We start from the raw sequence: 26,998 nt of genomic DNA on the forward strand, positions 1-26,998 counted from the left end.
TTTTCGGCGCCATTTTCGAGTGAGGAGCTGCGCTGGGAGTTGGGAGTGGGGATGAGAAGAGACTGATATTTTACACATTTGGGCTCTTTTTCTGTTGGCCTCCTTCCCTGGATTGCGTTAAAAACCTCTTGAAAAATACGGAAAAAAATTAGGACACCGATCTGAGGTACTTGGGTTTCTTTGTGACGTACAGTTAAGGGTAAACGCTGTTAGAGCAAGAATATTTTTAGCGGGACGGATTCTAGCAGACTTGACGGACCGGTGAGGAGGAGGAGGGGGGTTATTTGTAAACACATTTGAAGGACGACTCTTACAGTGCTTGCTAAAAGAAAGCGTTTATCTGGTGACTGAAAATTACTCTAAAGCTTTGCTCCGGCCGAATTCACATAGCTGTTAGCTTTTCAGTTTCTTCACATCTCACACTTGTTCGTGCCTGTAGCTGTGAATGTTGTTTTTTTTTTACTTTCAGTTATCACTAAATTTTTATCTTGTCGGATTAAGCTAGTACTTTCTAATAACTCGTCAATCGGAGACCCTGCCAGTGAGTTTATTTTATATCTGTGATTTCATGTGTGTTAATGTTGCTTTCGTTACATTGTTGTTGATGTTCCGAAGATTTTTTTTTAATTGAGTTTTTGGGGGAACTTGATTTTGGGGGGGGGGGGGTTTCCAAGACGTTCTAAATCATTGACGTATTTGTATTTAAAAAAAATACAAAAATAAATATTGACGATACACCCGTGTCGATAGATGAAGTCACAGTAGCGGTAACGGGAGTCGCTTTCGTTTGGACAGCCGTTTTGTGAGGTAGCACTTGCGTGTTTTGAGTATCGAAAATGGGAGAAAAAAAAATCAACCGTTTCATTTGATTTTCCCCGTTGGTGGAGATGGTGGATCCATTGCGCGACAGAACTAAAACATTTTTACTACGATTCGAATCTAACCAATCAAAATTAACTTTTATTCAACGCGTGCTAGAGAAAAGCCCACGATTGGCCGCCTGGAAACTTACGGGACTTGCATTTTGTTTGCAAAGATAAACTTGTAATTCTGGCTGTTGTGTGTTAGTAATGTGCGCTCCGGAGTCTCTGTTAAAGACGTCACGGGTTTTTTTTCCTTCTTGTTATGTGGGGGTAACGTGACGCGGTGCCTGATGCGTGCAATCCAGTTATCAGTCCACTTCTTATTAAATGAAATCAGAAGAAAATATCTGCCGACGAATCAACTTCCTTTCCTGCAAATTTGTGGATGCGGCTAGATCATAGGATACACCATGCTGGGTTTTTTTTATGTTCAGGATGTTTTCCCCTTAAAAAAAAAGGATAATGTTGCTCTTTTAAGTGTGATGTGCACTGGTAGCCCTACCTAAGGTCTTCGGCCGAAAATGCGGGTTCCGTGGTCTTTTGAGACGGATTATCGTGAAATGCCCACTTTGAGGGCTGACGAAGGAACATGACAAGTGGAGAAGCGTTGCGATGGAGATCTGTCCTCCCTTCTCTTGGGGATTTGTTCTGATGTGAGATCTCCCCCTCCAGATTATAGCATGCCCTCCAAAACGACAAAAAGCTCAACTGCTGCCCAGCCGAAAGGCAAAGGGGCGCAGCCCCAGGATGAGTCCGCGGACGAGATGGAAGTACCCCCTGGAGAACCCAACTCAGATGGCAGTGTAGCACCACAGAAGAAGGGTGAGTTACACTGCACTGCACTGGGGAGAAGGGAGTTGCTGGGCGGCTAAAAAGCACTTTTTAATGCACGGATCTGAGGAGTTGGGCATAGCAGTGTTGAATGATACAGTATTGTGATGTCCAAACTGTTTCCACGGACAGTCTCTTGATTTATTGGTGCTTCGTGTACTTTAGGTTCAAAGTTACCGGAGAGATGACAAGTTTAATTTTGTTTCCTGGAGTTCTTTAATGAACGACGTTTATTGATTTTTTTACCCCCATCTTTATCTGGTATTTGACAAGTAGAAATTTCGTGATGTCAGGAGTGGGTTACTGATGACCGAGTACTTTTCGATACTTTTCGATCCCTGTGTTTAAGAGGAGGAAAGTTGGGAATTGGTCTTTCAGGGCAGAAACAATGATGTTCGTACCAGTGCATTGTCTTTCTTGCTAGTAATAACGCATGTAAGGTCTGAAGAGCTTGCAATCAAACGTTTGTTGAAATCGCAGCGGTGTGTAATTTTTAAACGGCAAATCTTGCTATCCAAATTAGTTTGAAACTGTGCTTGACGTTTGTAAGAGTTTTATATTGAACATTTCTCGTGAAGACAATTAAAATGCTAATATTGTAAAAAAAAATGCGCTTGAATGGTTGATTTCCAGCAATTTTATATCGACGAATGTTTAAAAGCGCACTGACTATGAATTTGCACTTAGGATTTAACTTCCGATGTTTTTCGTTGTCTTTGTTCTGCCAGTGTGACCAGACGGGCGGTTGGCTTTCCCGCACCCCCACTCACGACACCAGTGTTGCTTGAAACTGAACTTTTAATGTCCACTTTTCAACTTAGATGCAGGTCCCGGAGCGACAGCAGACGCGGTTGATAATCGAAGTTTAGAGGAGATTTTGAGTAGCATCCCTCCTCCCCCACCCCCAGCAATGACCAATGAACCGGGGGCTCCTCGTCTGATGATAACTCACATTGTTAATCGCAACTTTAAATCATACGCTGGTGAACAGATCCTGGGGCCTTTTCATAAGGTAAAGACATGTAAAGAGAGTTGTAAATACAGGGTATCAGATGGGGAAATTAGAGAGCTCACTTTGCATTAAGTGTCCACTTTCTAGGTATAACAGTTTCCTAGCAGTTTTGGTCTCCAGAACCTTCTAAAAATGTATGTAACTAATATCTCTGGGTGGGAAATTTTGAGTGTTAAGTACACATTCTGTCTTAATTTTATGTTGAGAAGGGGGCTAATTTTATAAAATTGTTAAAATTCATAAACTATTTAAAGTTTCCTGTATATGCTTGCTTTGGAAAATAAAATGAACACAACTTGTGTGTTTTAGACAGTGGTGTATTTTCTTTTCTTTTGGATTTTCTTGCAATTGTTCAGTAGAATGAAGTTTGCTTGTTAATCTCTTCATTGACATTCAACAGTTTCCTCACTACTGTGCATTTTTTAAAAAAAAAAACTTGTTTCTAAAACAATTCAATGGTTTTGTTTTCTTCCCTCAGCGCTTTTCCTGCATTATTGGTCCAAACGGCAGTGGAAAATCCAATGTGATAGATTCAATGCTTTTCGTATTTGGATACAGGGCCCAAAAGATCAGATCCAAAAAACTTTCAGTGCTCATTCACAATTCAGATAAACATAAAGATATACAATGTTGCACTGTGGAAGTTCACTTCCAAAAGATAATTGACAAGGTAAATATTTTATGTTTTTATCCCATTGCCAGAATGCATCAGAAACTTTGCTTTAGTATTAAGGTTAACTAACATCTCATTGAGATAAAAGAAATGCGGATGAAAAAGACTTCATTTCAAACATTGTTAAATTGTGATACAATATGGGAATTAAAAAAACTTGAATTTCTGCTTTAGTATTATCATTCGGTGACAATGTCCCACGAGTACAGTGCTAATAATTGAATTGTCCAATCTTTTTTGGTTTGTTGACATTTAACCAATATTTTAGTGTGAAAAGACAATTATGCACATGAAAATGTTTGTAATTTGCATATGGTAAAAATGTCAAGAAGGAATAATCTTTAAATCATTACCAGATAGTTCCTTAAATTGGAATTTTGCTGTTAAAATAATTTATTCATATTTTAATTTTATTTAAATGATTTTTCATAATCATTTATTTGTTTTCTGTTTTTTTACTGTCTTTTAGGATTTTATTCATAAAGTTGTACAGTCCATTTTCAGGGGTCAGAATTATTGCTTATAGTTTAGGACATGATTATTAATCTGCTGTTTGCTTTTGTTGTCATTTAGTGGTGAATTTTATGAATGTGCATTCCCCAGAGGAAGGTTTTGTTTTTCAAACATTGTCAAAGAAAAGTAAAGAGTTAAGCAAAATGACAAGGGCTGTCAAAATGAAGTAAACATTTGCTGTTTAGTTTGCATTTTTCCACCCGTCTGATATCAATCAGGGATCATTCTTTGTTACCTTGGAAATCAGCAAGTAATTTCTGCCACATCGAAAAATTGCTGGACCCCATTATAGTTTGCTTTAGCTTGAGTTTAATTTTTTTTAAGGCGTTTCTTATATGTTTAGAGTGGTAGCTGTAGAATTAAGATCTTGTGTTATTTTACTGTTAATAAAAAATATATTTATAATTGGTTAAAAAGTTTGACTATTTCAGCAATAGTTATTGAATTTAAAAATCCTCCTGTTTCACGTTTTCTCCAATCCTACTTTCCTGTGTTTATAAAACGTTCAACAGTGTCATTTGGTAAAATATTAAAAAATGATTTGTAATGTTTTCCTTGTTTTTTTGTTGTTGTTTGAATAATTGGCTGTTTAAATTGATTAGCTATAACTGTATGTATCCACCCTCCTCCCCTTTAGGAAGGAGATGATTATGAAGTCATCCCTGACAGCAAGTTCTGTGTTTCAAGAACTGCCTGCAAAGATAATTCTTCAGTATACCACATCAATGGAAAAAAAGTGACCTTCAAAGATGTTGGAATTTTACTTCGTAGCCATGGAATAGATTTGGACCACAACCGATTTTTGATTTTACAGGTAATTGTATTTGCACTCTTTCTTTTTCCACTAAATTCAGTTGTATTGATGTAGGGTACAATATTATGACAAGATATTTTCTCATGGCTGAATATTTGAAGGCCTTAAAGTGCTGTAGCAGCACATCATGGTTTGCAACACTGTAGTGAAGATGCGAACCATTATTTGCTGCTTTAGAATTTTAAGGAAAATGCAGAAGCTTAAAATCTTAATAAACCAGTGGCTACAATGCAAGGCAGTGCAGTAGTTAAAAATTAATATACCTTCTCCGCTTTAGCAGCACGTAATTATTGGTGTGTGAGAAATAAGACCCAAACCCCAATATTACTTGTGCTGCTTCAGTGTGGCAGGATTAAGCTTCTTTTGTGATAACATAATATATCATTTATTTTTTTCACAAGGACTGTATATAAATATGAGTGTTCATTAAGAATTATAAAATACTTTTTAAGACGTGTGTGTGGCTATAAAATGAGAAGATCTTATGTTTAGGGGAAAAATAATTTTCTATAAGAATTACAGTTGTATTTTCACATTATATTTTTTTTAAAAAGCTGCTTAATATATAAAACGATTGTTTGGCATTTAATTTAAATAGTGTGATATTTTTTAAACGTCCTCAAAAAAGATAGAAATTGACTAGTACGGTGTATTACTGTGTACTTGCATTTCTGTATTTTTTTTTAAATACTTCGCCATAGATTTAGTTTTTTTCCAGGTGCAGACGAACATGCAGTTCTAAATATTACAATTTTGAAATACTGTTTCTGGAATTAATATAATTTACTGCACAATTTGTATTGTTTCCATATTAACAAAGATTTAAGGAGTGTGAAAATCTGTCTTTTATTATATTTAGGATGGGGCCTTGTGGCTCCTGCGTGTCAGCTAGTGATACTGTGGATAACATGCTTTCTGGCCAGTGAAGTATGGGTTTGATCCTTTGGTGTGGTGTAAAGGTGATGTTATTACATTGAGACATAGTATAACCAGAGGAAGGAAGATCATGATATATTTCACATGAAGAAATACCATATTCAGTGGCTTTTTGATCTGTATATTTTTACTAATTTTCAATCATAGTATAACCAGAGGAAGGAAGATCATGATATATTTCACATGAAGAAATACCATATTCAGTGGCTTTTTGATCTGTATATTTTTACTAATTTTCAATCAATTTATTAAGTTACTATAACGCTTTTGTGTTAGACGACTGCATTAGTATGAAGAAATTTAAAAGATTACACCTGGCGAGACTGAAATATATGGATTTAAAGAAAGCATAATGTATGTTAAACATAAAGTATGTTGCTAAGAGAGAACAGTATTAATTGCATTTTAAGGAAAGAAGGAAGTTATGCTTACACAAATGAATTTAAATTAAAAAAAATATTTGTAATGGAATTAATTTGTGTCTGCCCAATAAACGATGCATGGAAGCCAGTACCCATTTGTATTAGTTTCAGCTTTAATTCTAAAATATGTGATTGCTGGGCATGCACAAACTTTTGTGTGTACTTCACAGGCATATAAATAGAACACATTTAATTGAATTAATTCTGTATTTAGGAATATGGGTATCTGTATAAACTGATATGTTGTGAATTAATTGAAAAATAATTTGAAAATATTTGTTGGTAAAATGCAAGGATAAATGTTATGTTTGTGTACAAATTATGGGATTTTGTTTCATTTTAAATAATTAACATTTTAATGGACTACTTTTGCTTTGGGGGAATACATAGGGTGAAGTTGAACAGATTGCCATGATGAAACCTAAAGGCCAAACTGAACAGGATGAAGGCATGTTGGAATATCTTGAGGATATCATTGGATCCTGGAGACTTAAAGAGCCCATTCAGATTCTTTGCCGCAGAGTTGAATTGTTAAATGAGCAGAGGGGAGAAAAGGTAAGCTTGTTCAAGTGCATTTAACATGCTACTTTTGTTTTCCCTGTTTTGAAACAGAATAAAATCTCTGAAAAGAACCTAGGCTTTCAATGTATTGAATAATGCGAAGGTGACTTCATTGCTATAATTGTGTTGTATGCTTTGTTGTCAGTGATGTATTTTAAAACTAATTTGACTTGTTTTGATTTCTATAGAAGCGCTCATGTTTTTTTTAATTTCCATTTATTCAAAACATGGTCTTTTTCAGAATTTAAGGGAGTTCATAATGTTATAACAATTTTCATTTTAGCCAAATCTGATTCTTCACTGACACAATATGACATCTTTCTGTTTTGCAAGGGCCTGCAGGGGCTTCTCTGTTTATTTTGATAACTTTAACGTATTCTTGCCAAACGAAACAGCCAGTTCTGACACCTGCTTTTCCTTACAAGGAAGTAAGGCACACACTCGTCCTACTGCAGGAATTGCTGTATCTAGGTAACCCCCCTAGGTTCTTGCGCTATTGTGCCAGAATAATTTGGTTGCAGTCAGCAGTAAAAAAAAAAAAAGGACAGTTTTTATTTTAGGCATTGTATGTTCCACATCTCTCATAGTGTTATTACATACTGCACGTGATTTTTAAGTAAAACATTTTATTCTTGATCTTTTTATTTTTGGGTCACAGATTTAGAAAGTATTATTTTTACCTGTTTTGGTAGATAATTTATATTTTAATGAAATATGAAATTAAGTTTGCTTAGTTTTTATGTTTAGTTATGCCATAAACCTGACATAAGAAGTTGCTGTATTAGGTTTAAATGTACATTTTGATAAGGTATTTTAAAGTAGTTTTGTATTAACAGATGGGTTCACAGATGTGTGACAACAAGGTTTGGACTATAAAATATCTGAATCTGCATTGTTATTCTTTAGCTTAATAGAGTGAAGATGGTTGAAAAAGAGAAAAATGCTTTGGAAGGAGAGAAGAACTGTGCTATTGAGTTCCTCAAACTAGAGAATGAAATTTTTAAAAAAAAGAATCATGTTTGTCAGTATTACATGTAAGTATTTTAAAGTTTTAGACCTTCCTCAATGGTTAAATATGAGAAGTCTGTATGAAAATAAGTTTAAGGAATTGCATGTTTACTGTACTACAAATAAAAAAAAGTTACTTTGGGATGTGCTCAGTTAACATGTAAAATCTGAAATACTACATAATTCACTAGTTTCTATGGGTTATAGATATGACAATTTGTAATCTCATGCCATTCAGGTGAACTAGTTTCTATGAAAGATGTTCTGCTCATTTAAATGGAACAGATCTCCACCTAGCAGTGTTAGGAAAATGTTATGCCTTTTTTTAGATATTTGATTGTGTGGAAAAATATGAAAATGGAAGTCTCCCAAGTCAGATTCCTATGTATTTTTAGTAATAACCAGAGTTATTAAAGAGGTTGCTGATCAGTTAATTTTCAGGTGGGGTTTTATATCCGTTTCTCACATGCTTTCCTTATGATTTGCATTTTTTCTCTCTGTATTTTCTGTATTTGTTTCTAGTAAAACTTGGTTTTGATATTAATTTGCAGAACTATGAATTAGATTGTGATTTATCCCCTGTTGGTATTTTCAAATTTTACTTTACTTTATCTTCTAATGTCATGTTATATTTTTTCTAGCCATGAGCTGCAGAAGAAAGTTGCTGATAAAGAAACTAAAAAGCAAAAGATCCTTGAGGAGACCAAAGAACTAAATGAAAGAAATACCAAACTTGCTGAGGAGATGAAGGTTAAGAACAAGGACTTGAAAGAAGTTGAAAAGTAAGGACTTCTGTTCTATATCTTGCAAATAAGTCTTGATAATTGAGGTTTCATTGAACAATGTTTATCGTAGTGATAAAGTAAGTTTACTGTGTTTTGGGTGGAGATAGACTGCTTTAATAAAAAACATGGAATAATCCTGATCTGAGATACCAACTTTAATGTAGTATTTAATCATTAATAAAAATCTGGTGTTATTAGCTGACATCTTAGTCTGATTTCTGCTGTTAAAAATATATAGTCTGAAAACCCTTTGTTTTACCAATTGACATTTAATTTATGTGGAATAGAGGTACATAAAAATTCTGGACAGTTCTTTGCAACTTTTTTTCAATCATGTTTGCACATATTAGGAAAAAATCTTCAGACTGAGTTTCCCTTAAGCAGGAAAATTGGGTGAGAAAGCTTTGACTCATTCTACCAGCTCCAGGGAGCACAAAGGGAAGATCAGTGTCATCTTGCTGGATATGATTTGCTGATTAGGTTTATGTGGAAAGAGGCAGCTGGTTTATGGTGGGCTTGGAGGACACTTAAATGAAATGCTTTGTTTGCCAACATTTCCCACTTTTTTTTCCTTTGAGATCAAATTACCTATAAATACAAATACACTTTTTTATCAGTTGTATTTATTGTAAATGTGCTTCTGTTTTAAATCGTTTTTTCCTACAGAAAACTTGCAAAAATCACAAAGTATATCGAAGAAAGAAAGGAGAAATTTACCCAGTTGGACTTACAAGATGTTGAAGTGAGAGAAAAGTTGAAGCATTCGAAAAGCAAAGTGAAGAAACTCCAGAAGCAACTGCAAAAGGACAAAGAAAAGGTTGTAATAGGGATGACTTTCTTGTCTATTCGCATTTTTCTTTGAGAATTTGTGTATTAGCATGGATATATTGAATCAACAGGAATAATTTAAGTGAAGAATTCCCAGCTTCCCAGTCAGACTGAGTTTGCAGCATGCCTGATGAGTTTGAAGTAGAGCTTTGTGCATTGTGAATTTAGAATTTCATATACTCTTTTGCCTTTGCCTGACAAAATTTCATATATAGTTGTTTGAACATTTTTATGCCCCAAACGTTTAACAATGGAGGTTGCTAAAGTGTAAAGAACCAAAGAAGCAATTTATTTTAAGAGTCTCAATTCAGTAAATTAGGTCCTGTTCAGTACAGAGGTAACCACTGAAATAGTTTTCCTTCAACAAGGTGCAATGAAAAAAGTGCTGCTAGAGAGTGAAACTGGATTTACTTTTCACTACATAAACTCTAAGTTTTTATTCATCCAGTCTTAAAAAATAATCTTTTGAAAGAATAAATGTAAGTGAAAAGTTGTTCCATTATGCACTGAAAGGAAATGGCTAATAACCCAAAGGGGTAGATGAGCTTTCTCTAATATACAAACTTTCGAATATGATACAGAATGCTAACAAACCAGTAACGTTTATAGAAGAAAAAACATAATTAAATAGGCCTTGTTCAACTAAATTGACTTTGGACCTGCTTACCCATGGCACCTCAAAATGAAAATCAATTTATTCAACCTTTTGAGCTGTAGCTTTTAATGTGGTATGGTTTTGTATAGCTTTTATTCTGCACATTATAGTTTTTAATTAAGATTTCAAAACAAACTAAATTGCTTTAATACAAGGATGTGCTGAGATGTTGCACAAAAGATTATCCATCAAAATTGTTTTTTTTGGGCTGTCTCATTCTTTGATTACTGTTGAAATGTATAGTGTTCAACAATCAAGATAAAGTATTCCTGATGAGATAGCAGTGTTTAGTGTTGCAAAGGTTTGATCTTTGTCCTTAAAAAAATATCAGTAGATTGTAACATTTTCAGAGATTTTAAGTGCAGGTTGACATTTAAATTCATGTTCATATTTATTTCGTTAACATTAGGTTGAAGAATTTAAGAATGTACCTGCTAATAGTGAAAAAACTATTTTGGAAGCAACTGCAAGAAAAGAGGAGCATGAGAAACAAAAAGTAGTTGAGGAAGAAAAGCTAAAGAAAGTAATGGAAAGCCTAAAACAAGAAACTCAAGGACTACAGCAAGAGAAAGAGGTTAGTTATTGGTTTTCTACATTGTCCCTCAAGACATTTTTGAACTGGAACAATTAATTGTACTTTTCTTGGACTTAGGAAAAGGAGAAAGAGCTGATGGAGTTGAGTAAAGCTGTGAATGAAACTCGTTCCAAGATGGATGTTGCCCAGTCTGAAATTGATATTTACCTCAGTCGTCATAATACAGCCTTGACCCAGCTCAACAAGGCTAAGGAGGCCTTACAAACAGCCACAGAAACCCTTAAGGAAAGAAAATCAGCTATTAAAGAGCTTGAAATTAAAATACCAAAGTGTGAGGAAGAACTGAAAAGGGTAGGAAAACCTTTTATTGAAATTGCATTTTTTTAAGAATCTAAATATATTCTGATACTGGTATTTTCTCCACTTTAAAAAGGATGAAGGTGATCTTGATAAAATCCTAAAAACTGAAGGAGAGACAATGAAGGTAGTTAAAGAACTACGTCAGAAAGTTGAAGAGGCTAAAAGTTGCCTGTCATCAAACCGCAGTCGAGGCAAGGTCTTGGATGCACTCATGCAACAAAAAAAGAGTGGAAAAATTCCGGGAATCTTGGGGAGATTGGTAAGGAGAACATGATGCTTGCATGAAAAGTAGGGTGACATTTACCAATAATGCCTATGATACTTTGGAAAAATACAGGATATTGAGTTTTGTTATAAATTGAAAGAGATAAGCACATACGTTATACATGTATTCAACAATGTGAAGATAAATACTGATGTTTAACTTAAGAGGCTGACATCAACTATTTTTCCCATGAAAAATGAATGCTTTATGTATAGGTGCTTCATCCTTTGTTCCCAAGTTATTGTCCAGTGTTAGAGGAGTGGATAATTAAGCTGCCCTGTGAGTTCTTTTGTTCCCTTTTCAGTTTACTTTTGTTAACTTCATTTATTCTTTTTGTGAATGTTGCATTTGTTTACTTCAGGGTGACCTTGGAGCTATAGATGAAAAGTACGACGTTGCTATTTCTTCAAGTTGTGGGTCCTTGGACAATATACTTGTTGACACCATTGATACAGCTCAAGAATGCGTTAATTTTCTTAAGATGCAAAATATTGGTGTTGCTACCTTCATTGGGTTAGATAAGGTAGGTCTGGAATTTTATAATGATTGTATTGTACAAATAATAAAAAAGGTGTGAGGAGCATTACTGTGCAATTCAAAGTGGTGTTTCTTCCATGAGAACTATGTCCAGAACAATCTTTGCTTTCAGCATCTCTCATTATAAAACTAACTTAATAATAAATGGATTTTGTGGGACTCAGTTTTTTGTAGATAGGTTTAACAGCATACTTAGTAGCTTAGTAATCATGTTTCAAGTTTTTTATTAACTTGGTGTTACAAAAGTGAAAGTGTGGTTTAAAAGCAATCTAACCTACACCTAGAAATTAAACCTTGATTTAAACTTTTGTCCTATAGATGAAGGTTTGGGAGAGAAGTATGGGAAAGATTCAGACTCCTGAGAACATTCCAAGGCTTTTCGATATGGTGAAGGTTAAGGATGAGGCAGTACGTCCAGCTTTTTATTTTGCCTTGCGCGATACCCTCGTGGCTGACAACTTAGAGCAAGCTACCAGACTGGCCTTCCAGAAGGATAAACGTTGGAGAGTGGTCACGTTGCAAGGCCAAATTATTGAACAGTCTGGTAAGAACTTCATTGTATTTAATAAACTTTAAGTTTTTGTTTTTATTCCCGGTGGAATCAGATTATCTTCTGGGGGGTTTTATACCGCGATTTAATCATTGTTTAGACAGTCTCATGATATTTTTGTTTTTATTATCCATTTTGTCATCAGTTTAAAGGTAATGTTTATAGTAACAACTGGAATGTTGCTACAGGTACAATGACTGGTGGTGGAGGAAGAGTAATGAAAGGAAGAATGGGATCATCTTTGGGGGCTGATATTTCTCAGGAGGAGGTGAGATGTAGTCCAGACAGTATGGGCTGTTCCATTAGCTAAGTCTGGCATTCTGCAGTTGGTCAGACATCACTGGGATTGAGGGCACTTGTGTGTGCAGGTCCTTATTCTTCATACATGGCGCAGAAACTGTCACAATAAGCCATGTTTATTAACAATTTAATTATTACAAATAGGGAGGAGTTTAAAATAATTGCAGAATTTTAATGAATAGGTAGTGCTAGGTTACACATTTCTAGTGTTTGTGTTGGCATTCTCCCAAGTATTAAACTCAAAATTTGGGGTGTAATATTAAGTGGGACCTGTGCAAATATATAACCCATCCCCTTTTCTTTTGTAATTTAATCTTTTGAAATTTGAATAGTTAAATTCACTCAGCGCTACCTTAAGTGAAAAGAGAAAAAAAGAGAAAAAAAAGTGATAGAAGATCCTAGAAAGGGCTTTTAAATTCAGAAGGTTCAACCTTTTTTCCTGTTTAATCAAAATAAAGAAGCCTTTAGCTCTTTCACATGCATGTAAAGTGCTTTTCAACTAATCTTAATTATTTCTCAGTAGTTCTTTTTGTTCTGGTTGATCATAAATTATTTTTCGTTTGTAAACCTCCACTCGTAGATGGAAAAAATGGAACGCAAGTTGAAAGATAAAGTTCAATTAGCACAAAGCAGCCAAGAAAAAAAGGTGGAGCTTGAAGAGCGCGTTCACAGATTGAGAAACCACCTTCGGGAAATGAAAAACACTTTGGAGAAGTACACAGCGAGCATCAAGGTGACAGGTGTCTTTGTAATTTGTGTTGGTTTGCTGTAAAGAAGTAGAATAGGCAATATTGGAGTGTTAACTTTTAGATGCCCGTTTTCCTGTAAGATATTGGCCTTAAAAAGTTGAATGCCTGTTGATACATATTTGCAGTCTGAAACCCTTTTTGTTTGTTTTGTACAGAGCTTGTCAGAGCAAGAAGTTCACCTCAAGTTACAGATGAAGGAGCTTGAAGCAAATGTTGCAGCAGCTGCTCCTGATAAAAATAAACAGAAACAGTTGGAGAAGAACCTGGAGGCTTTCAAAAGAGGTGAATATCCACCACTGCAATATTAATGTAAATTGTGTATTCAAGTGTGGAAGAACTTGGAGGAATCAACAATACATAAAATGAACAATCTTTTATATGAAACAAAGTTGTAATACATTGTAAAGAATCTTGATAGAAAGCTAGTAAGTTATACACATAAGTCTAGTCGTATTTTGGAAGTTCATGAATCATTTGGATACAGATTTTGAAAGCCAACCTTACATGAAAATGACTAAGTGTAGTTAACATTTATATATAGCAGAAGCAGTGGTTTAGTTGTTGGTGAAGCAGTGGTTTAAAGCCTTAGAACAGACATCAAATGTAGTTTACTATTTTTTGAAATTTAGAATTAATTTCCTATTTCTCCTATACCCACTGATTAGGACTGGCTTTTTTTAATTGGTCCTTTGAAATTTTTATGTTGTGGCTACAGACACTAAGATCGTAAAACACAGGAAAATGACTCCTCTGACCCTGCTCTTTTAAGACACTTCCATGAACAAGTCACAGGGAACCCAGCTGTAAGTGGAGCACTGATTGGCGCATCCCTTCCCATCAGCACCACGTCTGCAATTGCCCTGGAGGCCGCAGGGGTCGCTGACTAACGGCTCTCTGCCCTCAGCAACACTTCGACAGCTGTATACCGCACCTTGAGCAATTGGTTTCACGATTACAGTCAGTGACATGACTCAAGTTTAGGCCTTTGATTATTTGTGCCTTTACCCAAGCAAGTGAGTTACTTTAGACGGCTTTAGGTTTAACTTAGTAACTTTTCTATTCTAGATTATGAAACTGCTGCAGCCAAAGCTGGTAAAGTGGAAGCTGAAGTTAAAAGACTGCACAACCTGATTGTTGATAGTATTAGCCACAAACTTAAAGCACAGCAAGATAAGCTGGACAAAATTAACAAAGAAATAGATGAGTGTTCCTCTGCAATAACTAAGGCTCAAGTTTCAATCAAGACTGCTGGAAGGTACGTTATCTTTGATTTCATTCCAACCAATACCACTGGTATAACTTGAAGATCTGAGTTGGTTAAAGCACATAGACTAGAATCAGTGTAGTACATCTTGCTTTACAAGAATTATTTGACCAGGTCAAATGCATTGCAATTTTAGTTGTACTGCCTATTTTTTATAAAATTTGTCATTTCTGTATCTCATTAGAGCTTTTGATCACAAATAACCTGCCAACGAATGTCTAAATATTTAAATTAGAACATTTTATTTTAAACTGAAATGTTAATTTGTATTTTTTCCCTTTAGGAACCTTAAGAAATCTGAAGATGCACTTGCACGAACAGAGCAGGAAATAGTTGAAAACGATAAAGCAGTGGAACAACTTACAGAACAACTGAAGAAATTGGAAGAGGAGGCTACTGTTGTCATGAAGGAGTCGAAAGAAGCTGAGGCATGACTTTTTTTTTTGTCCAAATAGTCTTAAAACAACTTCACTAGGACATTATATTAAAGTGACTTCGAGATAGGTGGTTGTGATGGTAATGGAGGCAATATACTGTATATGATTATTTTGGATTTTAGCTTTAAGTCTTTTTGGTTGAGTGTAGTGATACTGGTTTTAACATACCATGATATGGTAATTTTAAACCATTTTCCAATTTTTCTAATCTTTTTCGAATAGGTTTTTACTTTTCTTTTTAATCAAAGTGCCACTTTAATGCATTCATTTAGATAGGTCTGTTGGTCATTTGTATTTATTCTGCACAATGTGGTAATAACTTGTTTACAGAAAGAGGGTCTCTCTTTAATATTTTGACTGGTTATAAGCACTTGATTGATAAATGAAAGTTTTCCTTCAAACAAGAACTATACAAAAAAACTACATAGTGGATATATGTGTCATATTTCTACATTATTTCTTAGGAGGCACTGTCTGAAGTGCAAGAGCAACACAAGAATGTGCTTCAGGAGATTAAAGCTGTTCAGGAAGAAGAACATGCACTCCAGAAGGAGTCCCTGAACATAAAGCTCAACATTGAGCAAATCGACAGTCATATCGCAGAACACCAGTCAAAGATTAAACACTGGCAGAAAGAGGTATTGTATCTACTGCTATGACATTTCTTAAATGGACATTTACAAGGGGGTGTATAAAAAGTTATGGTATTCATTAAATACCTTAGGACCAGTTCTGTATTAACTATATATCCCTAATATTTCACGGGGACAAGAACATTAAGGTTAGAAATGACAAGGCCGTTCAGCCCATCTAGTTTGTTTCGTTGTTCTAATTGATCCAAACATTCATCCATTTTCTTGAAAACCCAGGGTTTTGGTTTCGGATAGCTTGTTGCAGAATCACACAGTTTTTTGTGGAGAAAAGCACCTCCTGATTTCTGTTTTAAATTCTCGTAGTTTCGATTTCTAATCTCCGGTGCATTTCACCGTTTAGAATTAAGCCCATTTGGGTTTACTATGAGGTACCCTCATGGTCATCTGCGTTCAGATCTATAAAATAGTAACAGAATTATACACATTCTTCTAAATAAGGTCATACTCTAGTACATTGTACAATTTTAACATTCATTTTTTAAATTATGTACTTTTAGGATGTATAGTTGTTTGCTTTTTTTATTGCTTTTCCATTTTGTCTAGAACAGAGGGTCTTAGCCATTTCTGGTGGCCAGCGCTTGCTTGTTGATACATTCACAAATATGTTCTTAGGCAAGAACGACACCGTAAATGGTCACATTTTAATATCTTTTAATGTAGCTGTAAAATTCACTTGGAAAGTTCTTCTCAAATTCAGAAATAGAGCACGTATATAATGAGACGCAGTGGCGCAGTGGTGAGCATTGCTGCCTCGCAGCACTGGGGCCCTGGGTTCATTTCCAGACCTGGGGTGCTGTGTGTGTGGAGTTTGTATATTCTCTCTGAGCTTGTGTAGGTTTCCTCTGGGTGCTCTGATTTCCTCCCACTTACCAGTAGGTTAATTGGCTTGTTGAAGCAGTTAGAAAATGGATGGATATATAGCATGTATAACCACACTAATAGGTCAGTAGATGTGTATCCTAAAAGCTTATGCTTTTGAAAATCATTCGGGTAAATACAGTGGAAAGAGTGTTATGGTAGTATTACATAATGTACATTCTCATTGATGGATATTTTTGAAAGCTGCACATTGCGATTTGCTGCAAGTCAGACTTGCTACTTGAAAACTTTAGTTTTCTTCCATGGTTGACATTAAGGAGCAAGTGGATCCTCTTGAACGCTACTAAATGTGGAGTAATTCTGTAAAGGCAGATTCAGAAAAATGTCCAGTTTATATACCCTTTGTCCCTTTGTTTTTTGACAAAAATTACTGTCTACACATCAGTGATTAACGAGATTTAAATTGTCCATAGGTGATACATTAGGATGAGTATCGGTATATCCTTGGATTAGAAGGGAAATGCATCTTATTTGTTCAGTGCTACACCCAAATTACCCTAATAAGCATAACAGAGCATATTTTTATCCTACTCTTTAAACGGTACCACTTGAACACTGGTGGCTACATTTGAGAAATGGTGGTCTAGACTCTAGAAGATGTCAGTTTTAATTTCAGATGCTGTATTTTTAAGCTCAGTGTTGATGGAAAGCACAACGTAAATATAATAGGTCATCTGTCAGGCGTTTGCTTGGCAGTCATTAAGGTTTATATCAAGTTATTCCTGTATAAGTTGAATTAATTACACGTTGTTTTTTTGCATTATGTGGGGAATATTTAACTGTAATATTTGATTTTCAGATATCTAAAATTACCCTACATGACATTGATGGTCAGCCTGCTGAAGAGCTTCACACACTGACACAGGAGGAGCTGGAATCTACCCCAAACCCAGATGTCATCCATAATCAGATTGCACTTATCGAAGCAAAATGCATGGAAATGAAGCCAAACCTTGGCGCTATTGCGGAGTACAAAAAAAAGGTAGCTGCTCTTTATTTTTAATGTATCCAGCTTTTTATTTATTTTTTTAGAAACACTAAAATCTGCAATTCTTTTAGGAAGAGCTATATCTTCAACGTGTTGCGGAACTGGATGAAATAACCAACCAACGGGATAACTTCAGAAGAGGCTATGAAGATCTTAGAAAGCAGAGGCTGAATGAATTCATGGCTGGATTCAATATCATTACAAATAAACTGAAAGAAAATTACCAAATGCTGACACTGGGTGGAGATGCTGAGCTGGAATTAGTGGACAGCCTGGATCCTTTCTCAGAGGGAATTATGTTTAGGTAATGAAAATGTACATTTATATGCTGTTATGTAATGCTGTTAAGGCAAATAATTTGTATCTGCATCCTTATGTGAGGACAAAAAATAAATGGTATCTGGAGGAGAAATTGCCATACCTATATTTTTAGGTCCTTGTTATAATACTGATCTTTCCCTTGGTCTTGGTTTCATGGCTTGTCAGATGAACAAACTGCAAAAAGCCAATTCCCAGGGATCATACCCTCGGATTAATAATTTACTGGCACCCAAATAACAAAGACTGGATAAAGGGCTTCCTCTTGTTTCTAACTCTATTCCTGTATTTAAGTACTATATTCTTAGTGTCGTGAAGTGAAAAATACCAATGTGGTCTTGTATAACAGAAAATTATATTAAAAAATCTAATTTTCCACCAAATGTTGTAGTATATATTTTTTAAACATGATCTTTTGTAATTCTTCCTTGTAGTGTTAGACCTCCTAAGAAAAGCTGGAAGAAAATCTTCAATCTTTCTGGTGGGGAGAAAACACTGAGCTCTTTAGCCTTAGTGTTTGCACTGCATCATTTTAAACCAACCCCTCTGTACTTCATGGATGAGATTGACGCAGCTCTGGATTTTAAGAATGTTTCGATTGTTGCTTTTTACATTTATGTGAGTACATTATGAAAAAACTACTAAGCAATATATAAACTTTATAAATGTTGCAAAATGTTCTTTATACAAGGCAGCGGGTGATTTGATGGAGTTTAAAATTATCAGTAGAAAAATATTTGTTCATTAATGTGGAAAGAAAATGCTTTAGGGCAATGTTGTTGGACTTAGACTGCTATGCCGGAGCTTCTGTAAATTTCTTGTACATTCTTTTACAGATTTATTAAAAACTTAGCAAATTGGTTATTTTAAGTTATAATAATAATAATTGCTTACACTTATATAGCGCTTTTCTGGACACTCCACTCAAAGCGCTTTACAGGTAATGGGGACTCCCCTCCACCACCACCAATGTGCAGCATCCACCTGGATGATGCGACGGCAGCCATAGTGCGCCAGAACGCTCACCACACATCAGCTATCAGTGGGGAGGAGAGCAGAGTAATGTAGCCAATTCATAGAAGGGGATTATTAGGAGGCCATGATTGGTAAGGGCCAATTGGAAATTTGGCCAGGACACCGGGGTTACACCCCTACTCTTTTCGAGAAGCGCCCTGGGATTTTTAATGACCACAGAGAGTCAGGACCTCGGTTTAACGTCTCATCCGAAGGACGGCGCCTGTTTACAGTATAGTGTCCCCATCACTATACTGGGGCATTAGGACCCACATGGACCACAGGGTGAGCACCCCCTGCTGGCCCCACTAACACCTCTTCCAGCAGCAACCTTAGTTTTTCCCAGGAGGTCTCCCATCCAGGTACTGACCAGGCTCACACCTGCTTAGCTTCAGTGGGTTGCCAGTTGTGAGTTGCAGGGTGATATGGCTGCTGGTTATATTATAATGCAAATGTGTTCTTTCTTCTGAAGTTAGTTTGCTTTCTGAAGTCCATGCTATTAGACAAGTATTGGGTTTATGGGTTAGGGGACTTCTATGATTAGATCTTATGTAAAACAATGCTAAGCCCTAACAATTGTACATTGTAGAAATTTAGTAAGGAATTTCATTTAGTTTGAACGAAATATTCCAGATTTTTGTCAATGTATTTTTTTCATTGCAGGAACAAACAAAAAATGCCCAGTTCATCATCATTTCTTTACGAAATAACATGTTCGAGATTGCTGACAGACTCATTGGAATTTACAAAACGCACAACACCACCAAAAGCGTTGGGATCAATCCGAAGGTTATTGCTTCGAAGGAGCTTGCGGAAGTGGAAGTGCCATCTGCATGATCGACACATTCAATTTGTTTTAATCACAATGCGTATTGAGAAGTTCTTTGAATACTGAAAAGTAATTTTGAATTTTTTTATAAATCTTGATTCTTTTAAGAATACTATGCCTTTGAATTTCTTAATTCTGTGCTGGCTACATATTTTAGTGAAAAGCTGCTACTTTTTCTATGTACAGAGACTTAACAATTTAAGATGTAAGCATATTTTTCTAAGCTAATAAACTCAATAAGTATGTGTTTGTGTGATGTATTGTGATTTAATTAACTTAATGCTCTTTATTCTAAAATAACATTTTAAAAATCTAAGTTAAAAAGTTTTCAGTACTTGTATGAAGAAAAATCACATTTGATAGGTTAAACTACATAGATGAGTAGAATTTTAAGTAGAATAGACCTTTCCTAGGAATATCTGTAATTGGTACTTTTTTATACTATTTCATACTCCTGGACACAACAAGATAGTAGTAGTTAATAGTCTGGTACCACATGCTTGGCATTCCCTGACTGAATCTGCTGCCAGGTAGTTTGAATCTAAAGGGGTATTTTCCTTAGCAACTGATTGAGTAAATTCCAATAGTTTATGAGCGAGCAGTTAAAGTAATTAATTCCTAGGCTATAAGAAAGACAAGCAATATAGTTTTATATAAATTAATGTACATAATCATTTTTAGATTTTGAAAGCCTTGATATTTGTGATTAACAGATCTGTGCTAAAACTAAGATCATCAGGGGTGAGTTTCCTGGAAAGGATGAATCTAAGATTTATGAGCAACTTTATGATGTTCCTAACAACATATGTGCTATTTAAGTGTTTACCCAAAACCCTCTTAATCGGCTATTTTAAAAGCAAGTATAATTTATTTCTTTGTTAACCCTGTCCCTGAAGTTGCTTGGCAAAAAGCATCACAAGTTGATTGAAAAGCAATTGATTGACAATACTTTAATTATATGGTGTTGTTTTTGGTCCTTCGGTGGAATGAAATACATTTGTGAAAAGTAATATGAAGTAAACATGACATAATTTAATTACCAATAAAGCAAAAGCATATTAACTGGCACAAAATTGGGAACCTAATGCTTCTAAGATTAACGCAAAAGAAACAACGGACATGCCGTAAAAGAAAACCACACTTTTCTAAAGAAGAGCTTGTTCTTTTAGAAGAGATTGACGACAACAGAGTGTTGTTGACTAAGGCACGTGGCAGCCTTTCCAACAGTGAGAAGAAACAAAAGTGGGATGAGATAGCGAAGAGAATAAGTGCCTGCACATCACAACCTAGGTCAGGCGCTGATGTAAAAAAATGGCAGGACTTTTCAAGTCTTGCTGAAAGAAGAGCAGCAGAATTAAGGAGAGAGAGGGCCGAGACTGGGGGTGGGCAGATAACATTGCCTCTTTCCCCAGAGCAGGAAAGAGTCCTGCCAATCCATGGGTCAGTGGTTACAGAGGGGATATCTGGAAGGATAGATGTCTGTGGGAGTAAGTTTCCAACACCACCACCCCACGCTTCCTCACCCCAGCATCCATCCCCCTGTTCCAGCAAAGATTCTCAGACCGGCCCCAGGCGAAGGCCACCCCCTGAACCACAGGCACAGGTGAAGTGAGGTTGGAGAGAAGCTCCAACTGAAGTGCGAGCTTCTGGGGTGGTGAGAAAGGCACCACACACAGCTCATGGAATTAAAGAGCTTAAAGAGCTCAAACTTGATGTTATGGTAAGACAGATAGCTGTGGCTGAGGCCCAATATGACCAGGCCTCTGTATTGGTGCCAGTAATGCTGCCTTCTGAACACAGTGAGTTATGGTGAACATGTCTGGACCACACTCTTCTATTGTAGTTTATTTGTGACCTAATGTATATATTCATTACTTTACTTTCTTTTCAGACACACCGCTGCCTGCAGGCAATTTGTAAATTGTGTATACATTTAATTTATATTATCTGTTATTTTTCCACAGTTCATAAAGATGAGAAAATAAATTCAATTATGTATTAATTTCCACACTCCTTCGGACTGTGCACAGTGTGTTTATTTCTCAAATATACAGGGAATAACTCACGTACAATGAAATATAAAGTCTTGCAACCGATTAAATAATTATGTAAAAACGGTAGGGATGACGGCCTGCCAAGCCTCCACACCAGCCTGGTATACACCCTCTGCTGTAAGATCAGGAAACTCCGTCCCTTCTTCCTCGCCCTCATCCTCCTCGTCTTCACTGGGCAGGGGTACGGCTGCTCCAACAGCCATGTTGTGCAGCATTGCGCACACACAACTATCACAGCGCCGCACCGCTGAGGTGAAAATCTGATGCCACCCGCTGACTTACGAAGACTTTTCCAGAGACCTACATTGCGTTCCACCAGGCTGCGGGTTCGCCGATGTGCCGCGTCATATTGTTCTTCGGCCGCCCTCTGGGGGTTAGTTACAGGTGTCAACAGGTATGCACGAAGGGGATACCTGCCATCGCGCAGTAGCCATCCACCACCAAACTCGCCGTGTTTTGCAGTTTGACACACTGCCGAATTGGCCCAGATCAAGGCTTCGTGGGTACCCCCAGGCCACATTGCCACAAGGTCCGTAAAAAGTCCTTGGTGATTGCAAAACACCTGTACGTTCAATGCAGAGAACCTCTGCTATTGCAGCCCTTTTAGGCTAGAGATACAAGCCACCGCTCCAACCCACTGATTTAAACTTAAATAATGCATTACTGCACTTCATCATGAAAATCCTGATATCATCCAGTCAAGTATATATCTTAGTATTCTAAATTTCCGGAGAACTGTCATGACGCGAATTTAATGTGCTCTGTCTGGTGATCTCCGTCTGTCGCAAAGGTTGGCGCAAGTGGTAGCCAGTTTAAGAAGCACTTAGCAATTAATGAGTGGGTTGGGGAGCACGTAGATTACGAAGGATTTAACATGCTACTTTAGTTATGATGGGTTTGGGGAAACACTCATAAATTAACAATCGATCATAAGATGGAGTTTACGATGTTCTTAGTGCTACAACGCTTTTGGGAAACTCACCCCAGATCAGATTAATATAGCAATAGAAAATTTATATTACCAGCTCATTAAATAGCTCCCTGATAAATACTTGGTTATCTATAAATGGGCGGAGCGGTGGCTCTGTGGCTAAGGATCTGCGTCTGTGACTGGAAGGTTGCCGGTTCAAATCCCGCGGCCGGCAGAGGAATCCTACTCCGTTGGGCCCCTGAGCAAGGCCCTTAACCCTAACTGCTCCAGGGGTGCTGTATAATGGCAGACCCTGCACTCTGACCCCAAGCTTCTCTCCCTGTCTGTGTCTCCTTGGAGAAAAGCTGGGGTATGCGAAAAGACGAATTCCTAATGCAAGAAATTGTATAGGGCTAATAAAGAAACATTATTACATTATTATTATTAAAATGACAAGTTTTACTCACCTACTTCAATTGTTTTCTGTAGTACTATAATATTCTAGTATTCTAGGGTGCGAAATACTAGTGGACCTATACTTTCATACTAAGGTGATGTTTAATTCTTGTTTGTTGTTTCAGGGTCAATTTATTGAAGAATGCAGATAGGTGCTTAATACACTGTTCCTAACCATCTCTAGCTTATCTTGCACCAATGACTCCTGTACTAGACAGGAGAATAGCAATGGTCAGATAAACTCTTCCAACCTGCCCAGTGGTTAAGCTCATCCTCTTGTGATCCACTGCAAACTCCACAGGCCTTTCTCACTGACATAAGGTCTAGCCTGTTGTAATAGGGGAAGTTGCTGTTTTGCCAATGTCCAGCTCAGCTAATCTTGACTGTATCCCTGGCAGCCCTATGCCAATTTTGTGATGTTAGCCTTCATATCGCAGTACTCTTGCCAAATAGTTCATTTTCATTTAACCAGCAGCTTTCAGGACCTTCAGTTACAAATTATTCTTAAAAACTCGCTTTAGGTCTTAAAACCGGTATAAATCAATGTATAAGTCAACTTCCCCTACAGCTGAAAAAATGATCTTGACACTGTGATAAAATCTACCAAAACTGACTGGAAATAAACAGCCACATCCTTCCCTGAATAGAAAGGGGCAGTTATTTCACACGCATAATTTCGAATCATTTCATTAATTTGATACATATCAGAGTACCGGCTGAGCTGAACGCCAATCAGTGCGCTGCCCAATAAAACCAAGAGCAAAAGCAACACCAACACAGACCTACTGACATACAAAGCTTGTAGTCTGTTGAGATTTCTGGAAATAACTTGGCCCTGACAGTGGTTAATTTGTGGTATTTCCTCTCTTTCAAGGTTCCCAAGAGTAATCCCAGACCACTTGTGTTTCAGATATTCCCCAGCCCTTGGATAGATGTACAAGGGTTTAACAACTGGAAGGGGCGCTTTGCTCAGAGCTGCAACTCTTTCTCGGAAGATATGAACCTTCTCCAGAAAAAGAAGGGGAGAGTCTTCCTCCTCCACTGCTGCACTGTACGACATGAGCTCCAGCTGCTCCTCCTTCATGTCCTTAAGCGTCTCAAGCAGTGGGTCATACTCACTTGAGAGCTTAGCACCTGCATCATCAAGAGCAGCCAGGAACTCCCGTTCCTTCTGCGCCAGGGTCCGTTTAATCTTCTCAAAGTACAGCACCACGGATTCTTTGTCTTGTCTGATGAGGTTTTCACATCCAGCTTTCTGCTGCTCCAGCTTTTCTGCTAACAAGGAAACCTCGGCCCACCGCTTATCAGTCAGCTGCTCCACGAGCGTCCCTGGAGCCTCCTGCTCTTTCATGAAGGCTGCCTGCAGGTCATCAATGGCATGACCCCGATGCCGCCCAATGGTAAGACAAACTCCGCAAATCAGCTGACGATCTTGGAGACAGTACACGTTCAGTGGTTGCTTTGGGTGCTCCTGGCAGGAGGGAGGTTTGGACTGGTCGTCCCTTTGAAACTTCTCTATGATAGCTCTGAGAGACACATTGGTTGGCAAGGCTTCAACCCCTGTTGGGGGCAGTTCCACCATATTTCTGCAGTGGGGGCACTTAAGGGGGGTTCTCAACGGCCTCCAGATAGAGAAATTGACAGAAACCTGGAGAACATTTTCCAAACAGCCTTTACAAAAGGTATGGGAGCACGGCAGAACACGGGGGTCACTGAACAACGAGTAGCACACTGAACACGTGAGATCCTCCTCCAGACTTTCCATGCTTTTTTATTCTGTAAAAAAAAATACACTACGTTAAGGCGTACCCAGTATGCCTGCATGTCCGAAGAAAGGTCTTTAGCGATCTGTACTGTGCCTGCCAAGACACTGCAAGTCTTGGTGACACAAAACAAATATCTGGTCATCAAACTACTGAAACAAAGACCAAAAATATAAAGTGATTACCCACTGAAACCAGTCTGGGTGTATTTTTTTAAACACCGCAATTCAATACAATTCTTTGTATAAGTTAATATTTCTATTTATAAATAATGATCAAATACATTAATATAGATCAATTTTCCAAAACTCAAGTACAAGCCATAAGTAAAGTGCAATTAAAAGTAAAAAAAAACAACTAAAGAGAAACACACAGGATAGGATGTAGGGCAATGAGACACAGTACCCAGTAAAAAAAAAAAGTGAGTTTTGAGTTAGATAACAGTTCTTTAAAACGTTTTAGTTCCTGGAAAATTGAACGACCAGTTAACCAAAGAGCCTAATGAATTACTGTGCAGCTGTTTCTATAGGAATGCATATGTACATGAAATAAAGATCTAAGAGACAAAGTCGGGTATCCTCCGAGGACAATAAAAGATAATGGTGATCAACATTTCTTAAGAAGCTGGTGCAACAGGTTTTGATTGTTCAAGCACTACTGATATTTCTTCCCAGCCACTCTCCTACGGGAGTTTATTGACATTTCGCAGCAGGCTGGCTGCACAGTTTCATCCCTGATTCTTTAATGAGACTTGACTCGGTGTTCAGCATCAACATGCCACTTAATCGCGTCATGTAAATTGAATCTTTATCATTCGCAAGCCATTGTAAGAACTATTTTTGCCCCGAGGTCATATTAGCAATATCATTCAGACATCAGTTTATCATGAAAGACCACCGAGAGTTTTCATTAACAGGTCTGTTGTTAAGAGTACGACAGTGCCGGTTCTTACAATCTGATAATCCACAAGGAAACGACATTTTCACAAATTCACACGACTTCGGATAAATCCATTGGTCTCAAGATGAATAATATCCCAGACATTACCCGCTGTCGGTAAGACTGATACAAGCGAGAATAAATGTGAGATTTAGTTTACAAGACAAGGTTCAGGAGCAACGTCTGACGAGAATTAAAGAGTTTTTTAAAGTTTTAATTACGCACTTCTTGAGTTGAAAGCGATTAAACTCGAACGTCAACGGAAATTGTAGCTTATTCTGACTTTTACAGAGTAAAAAAGAACGAGCTTAGACAACAGGCTATTGTTAAATATACAATAATGGACTTTTCGTTCTTTTCTAATACATGTTAAACACAAATTAGCGGGCACCTTGATTTATTAAATTAATCTAGTTTTAGGCTTGCTCATATCTCTACTTCAGCATTTTTTTTTAAAGTACGCAAATCCAAAACGTTATTTCTTCTCCGCCCATATGTAGATATAAAACTAACAATGACCGGTACGACGCTGCTCGGAATATAAAGTCTTTGTGCGGTTTCTTGGAGGATAAAATAATATATATTTTTTTAATTGCAAGTGATTATCCAGAAATATCCGATTCACTCCAACCTGTGTTTCAAAGTTGCAACACCGAAGGATCACCGGGCTTTTCCACAGCGACTGCAACCCAGGTCATTCTTCGAGGCGGACAACTTCATTTTAAAGTTTCATTGCGACGCTGTCGGCGGAGAAGCTATCTCTCACAACCCCTTCGCAGACATAAATCCGAAGTCGTCACCTTCACCTCACCTGTTTTCAGTCGTGCGGTCACACACACACACAGAGTCCCGGGATCTTCCGCACAGCCTCGGCCCGGCCCGCACCGTCTGCGCAGGCGCGCTCGTTTCGAACCGCAGCCCGCCAATGGCGGCGACCCTCCACAGGCGTTTAAATGTAAATCAAACGTGACGCGGAGGAAAATCACCCTCCAGCGCACCTGCCAAGAAACTTACTGTACCCGAAGGCAAATCCGGCGCTGGGAAAGGTCACACCGGCATCGGCTTGTTGAAAATGGGGATTGATTTGGCAGGGAGGTTACTTGCTCTGGGGCCAGTAGTCTCCTCCAGCTTCAGTTAACAGTGCTTCGCCGAGCCCCATGCTGAACTTGAACCGAAACATCTCTTGCCACTGGAACAAAACTTATCTGGAAATCCGTGTAGTAGGTGCAGTTTTTTTTTCTTCTGACGTACATTAAACAGGGAAATCGGCCTAATACAGTCTTCCATAGGGTAGGAG

At 37.3% G+C, this 26,998-nt stretch overlaps 2 protein-coding genes across 4 annotated transcripts; one reads left to right on the forward strand and one right to left on the reverse strand.

Moving 5' to 3' along the window:
* Positions 1-13: 13 nt before the first annotated feature.
* Positions 14-19,824, forward strand: smc4 (structural maintenance of chromosomes 4). Of its 2 annotated transcripts, none has more exons than XM_088618190.1 (24): positions 14-166; positions 1,536-1,685; positions 2,516-2,706; positions 3,185-3,376; positions 4,530-4,706; positions 6,455-6,619; positions 7,532-7,659; positions 8,275-8,415; positions 9,085-9,235; positions 10,311-10,475; positions 10,554-10,787; positions 10,870-11,055; positions 11,423-11,584; positions 11,917-12,142; positions 12,337-12,416; positions 13,029-13,181; positions 13,353-13,479; positions 14,263-14,452; positions 14,745-14,889; positions 15,363-15,536; positions 17,230-17,412; positions 17,490-17,722; positions 18,171-18,354; positions 19,414-19,824. In XM_088618190.1, exons 2-24 carry the CDS (start codon positions 1,544-1,546, stop codon positions 19,585-19,587), a joined length of 3,903 nt encoding a protein of 1,300 aa, XP_088474316.1. In that variant the 5' UTR covers positions 14-166; positions 1,536-1,543; the 3' UTR covers positions 19,588-19,824. The 2 variants fall into 2 exon arrangements, with proteins under 2 accessions (XP_088474316.1, XP_088474323.1); XM_088618197.1 differs by having other exon boundaries at positions 28-174; positions 1,543-1,685.
* A 2,894-nt stretch (positions 19,825-22,718) lies between these two features.
* trim59 (tripartite motif containing 59) lies at positions 22,719-26,656 on the reverse strand. Of its 2 annotated transcripts, none has more exons than XM_088618381.1 (2): positions 26,513-26,656; positions 22,719-24,775 (listed from the first exon to the last, which is right to left on the reverse strand). In XM_088618381.1, exon 2 carries the CDS (start codon positions 24,762-24,764, stop codon positions 23,562-23,564), a length of 1,203 nt encoding a protein of 400 aa, XP_088474507.1. In that variant the 5' UTR covers positions 24,765-24,775; positions 26,513-26,656; the 3' UTR covers positions 22,719-23,561. The 2 variants fall into 2 exon arrangements, with proteins under 2 accessions (XP_088474507.1, XP_088474510.1); XM_088618384.1 differs by having other exon boundaries at positions 26,333-26,593.
* Positions 26,657-26,998: the final 342 nt, after the last annotated feature.

Source organism: Lepisosteus platostomus, chromosome 2 (genome assembly GCF_059453375.1).
Source record: "Lepisosteus platostomus isolate fLepPlt1 chromosome 2, fLepPlt1.hap1, whole genome shotgun sequence".
NCBI lineage: Eukaryota > Metazoa > Chordata > Actinopteri > Semionotiformes > Lepisosteidae > Lepisosteus > Lepisosteus platostomus.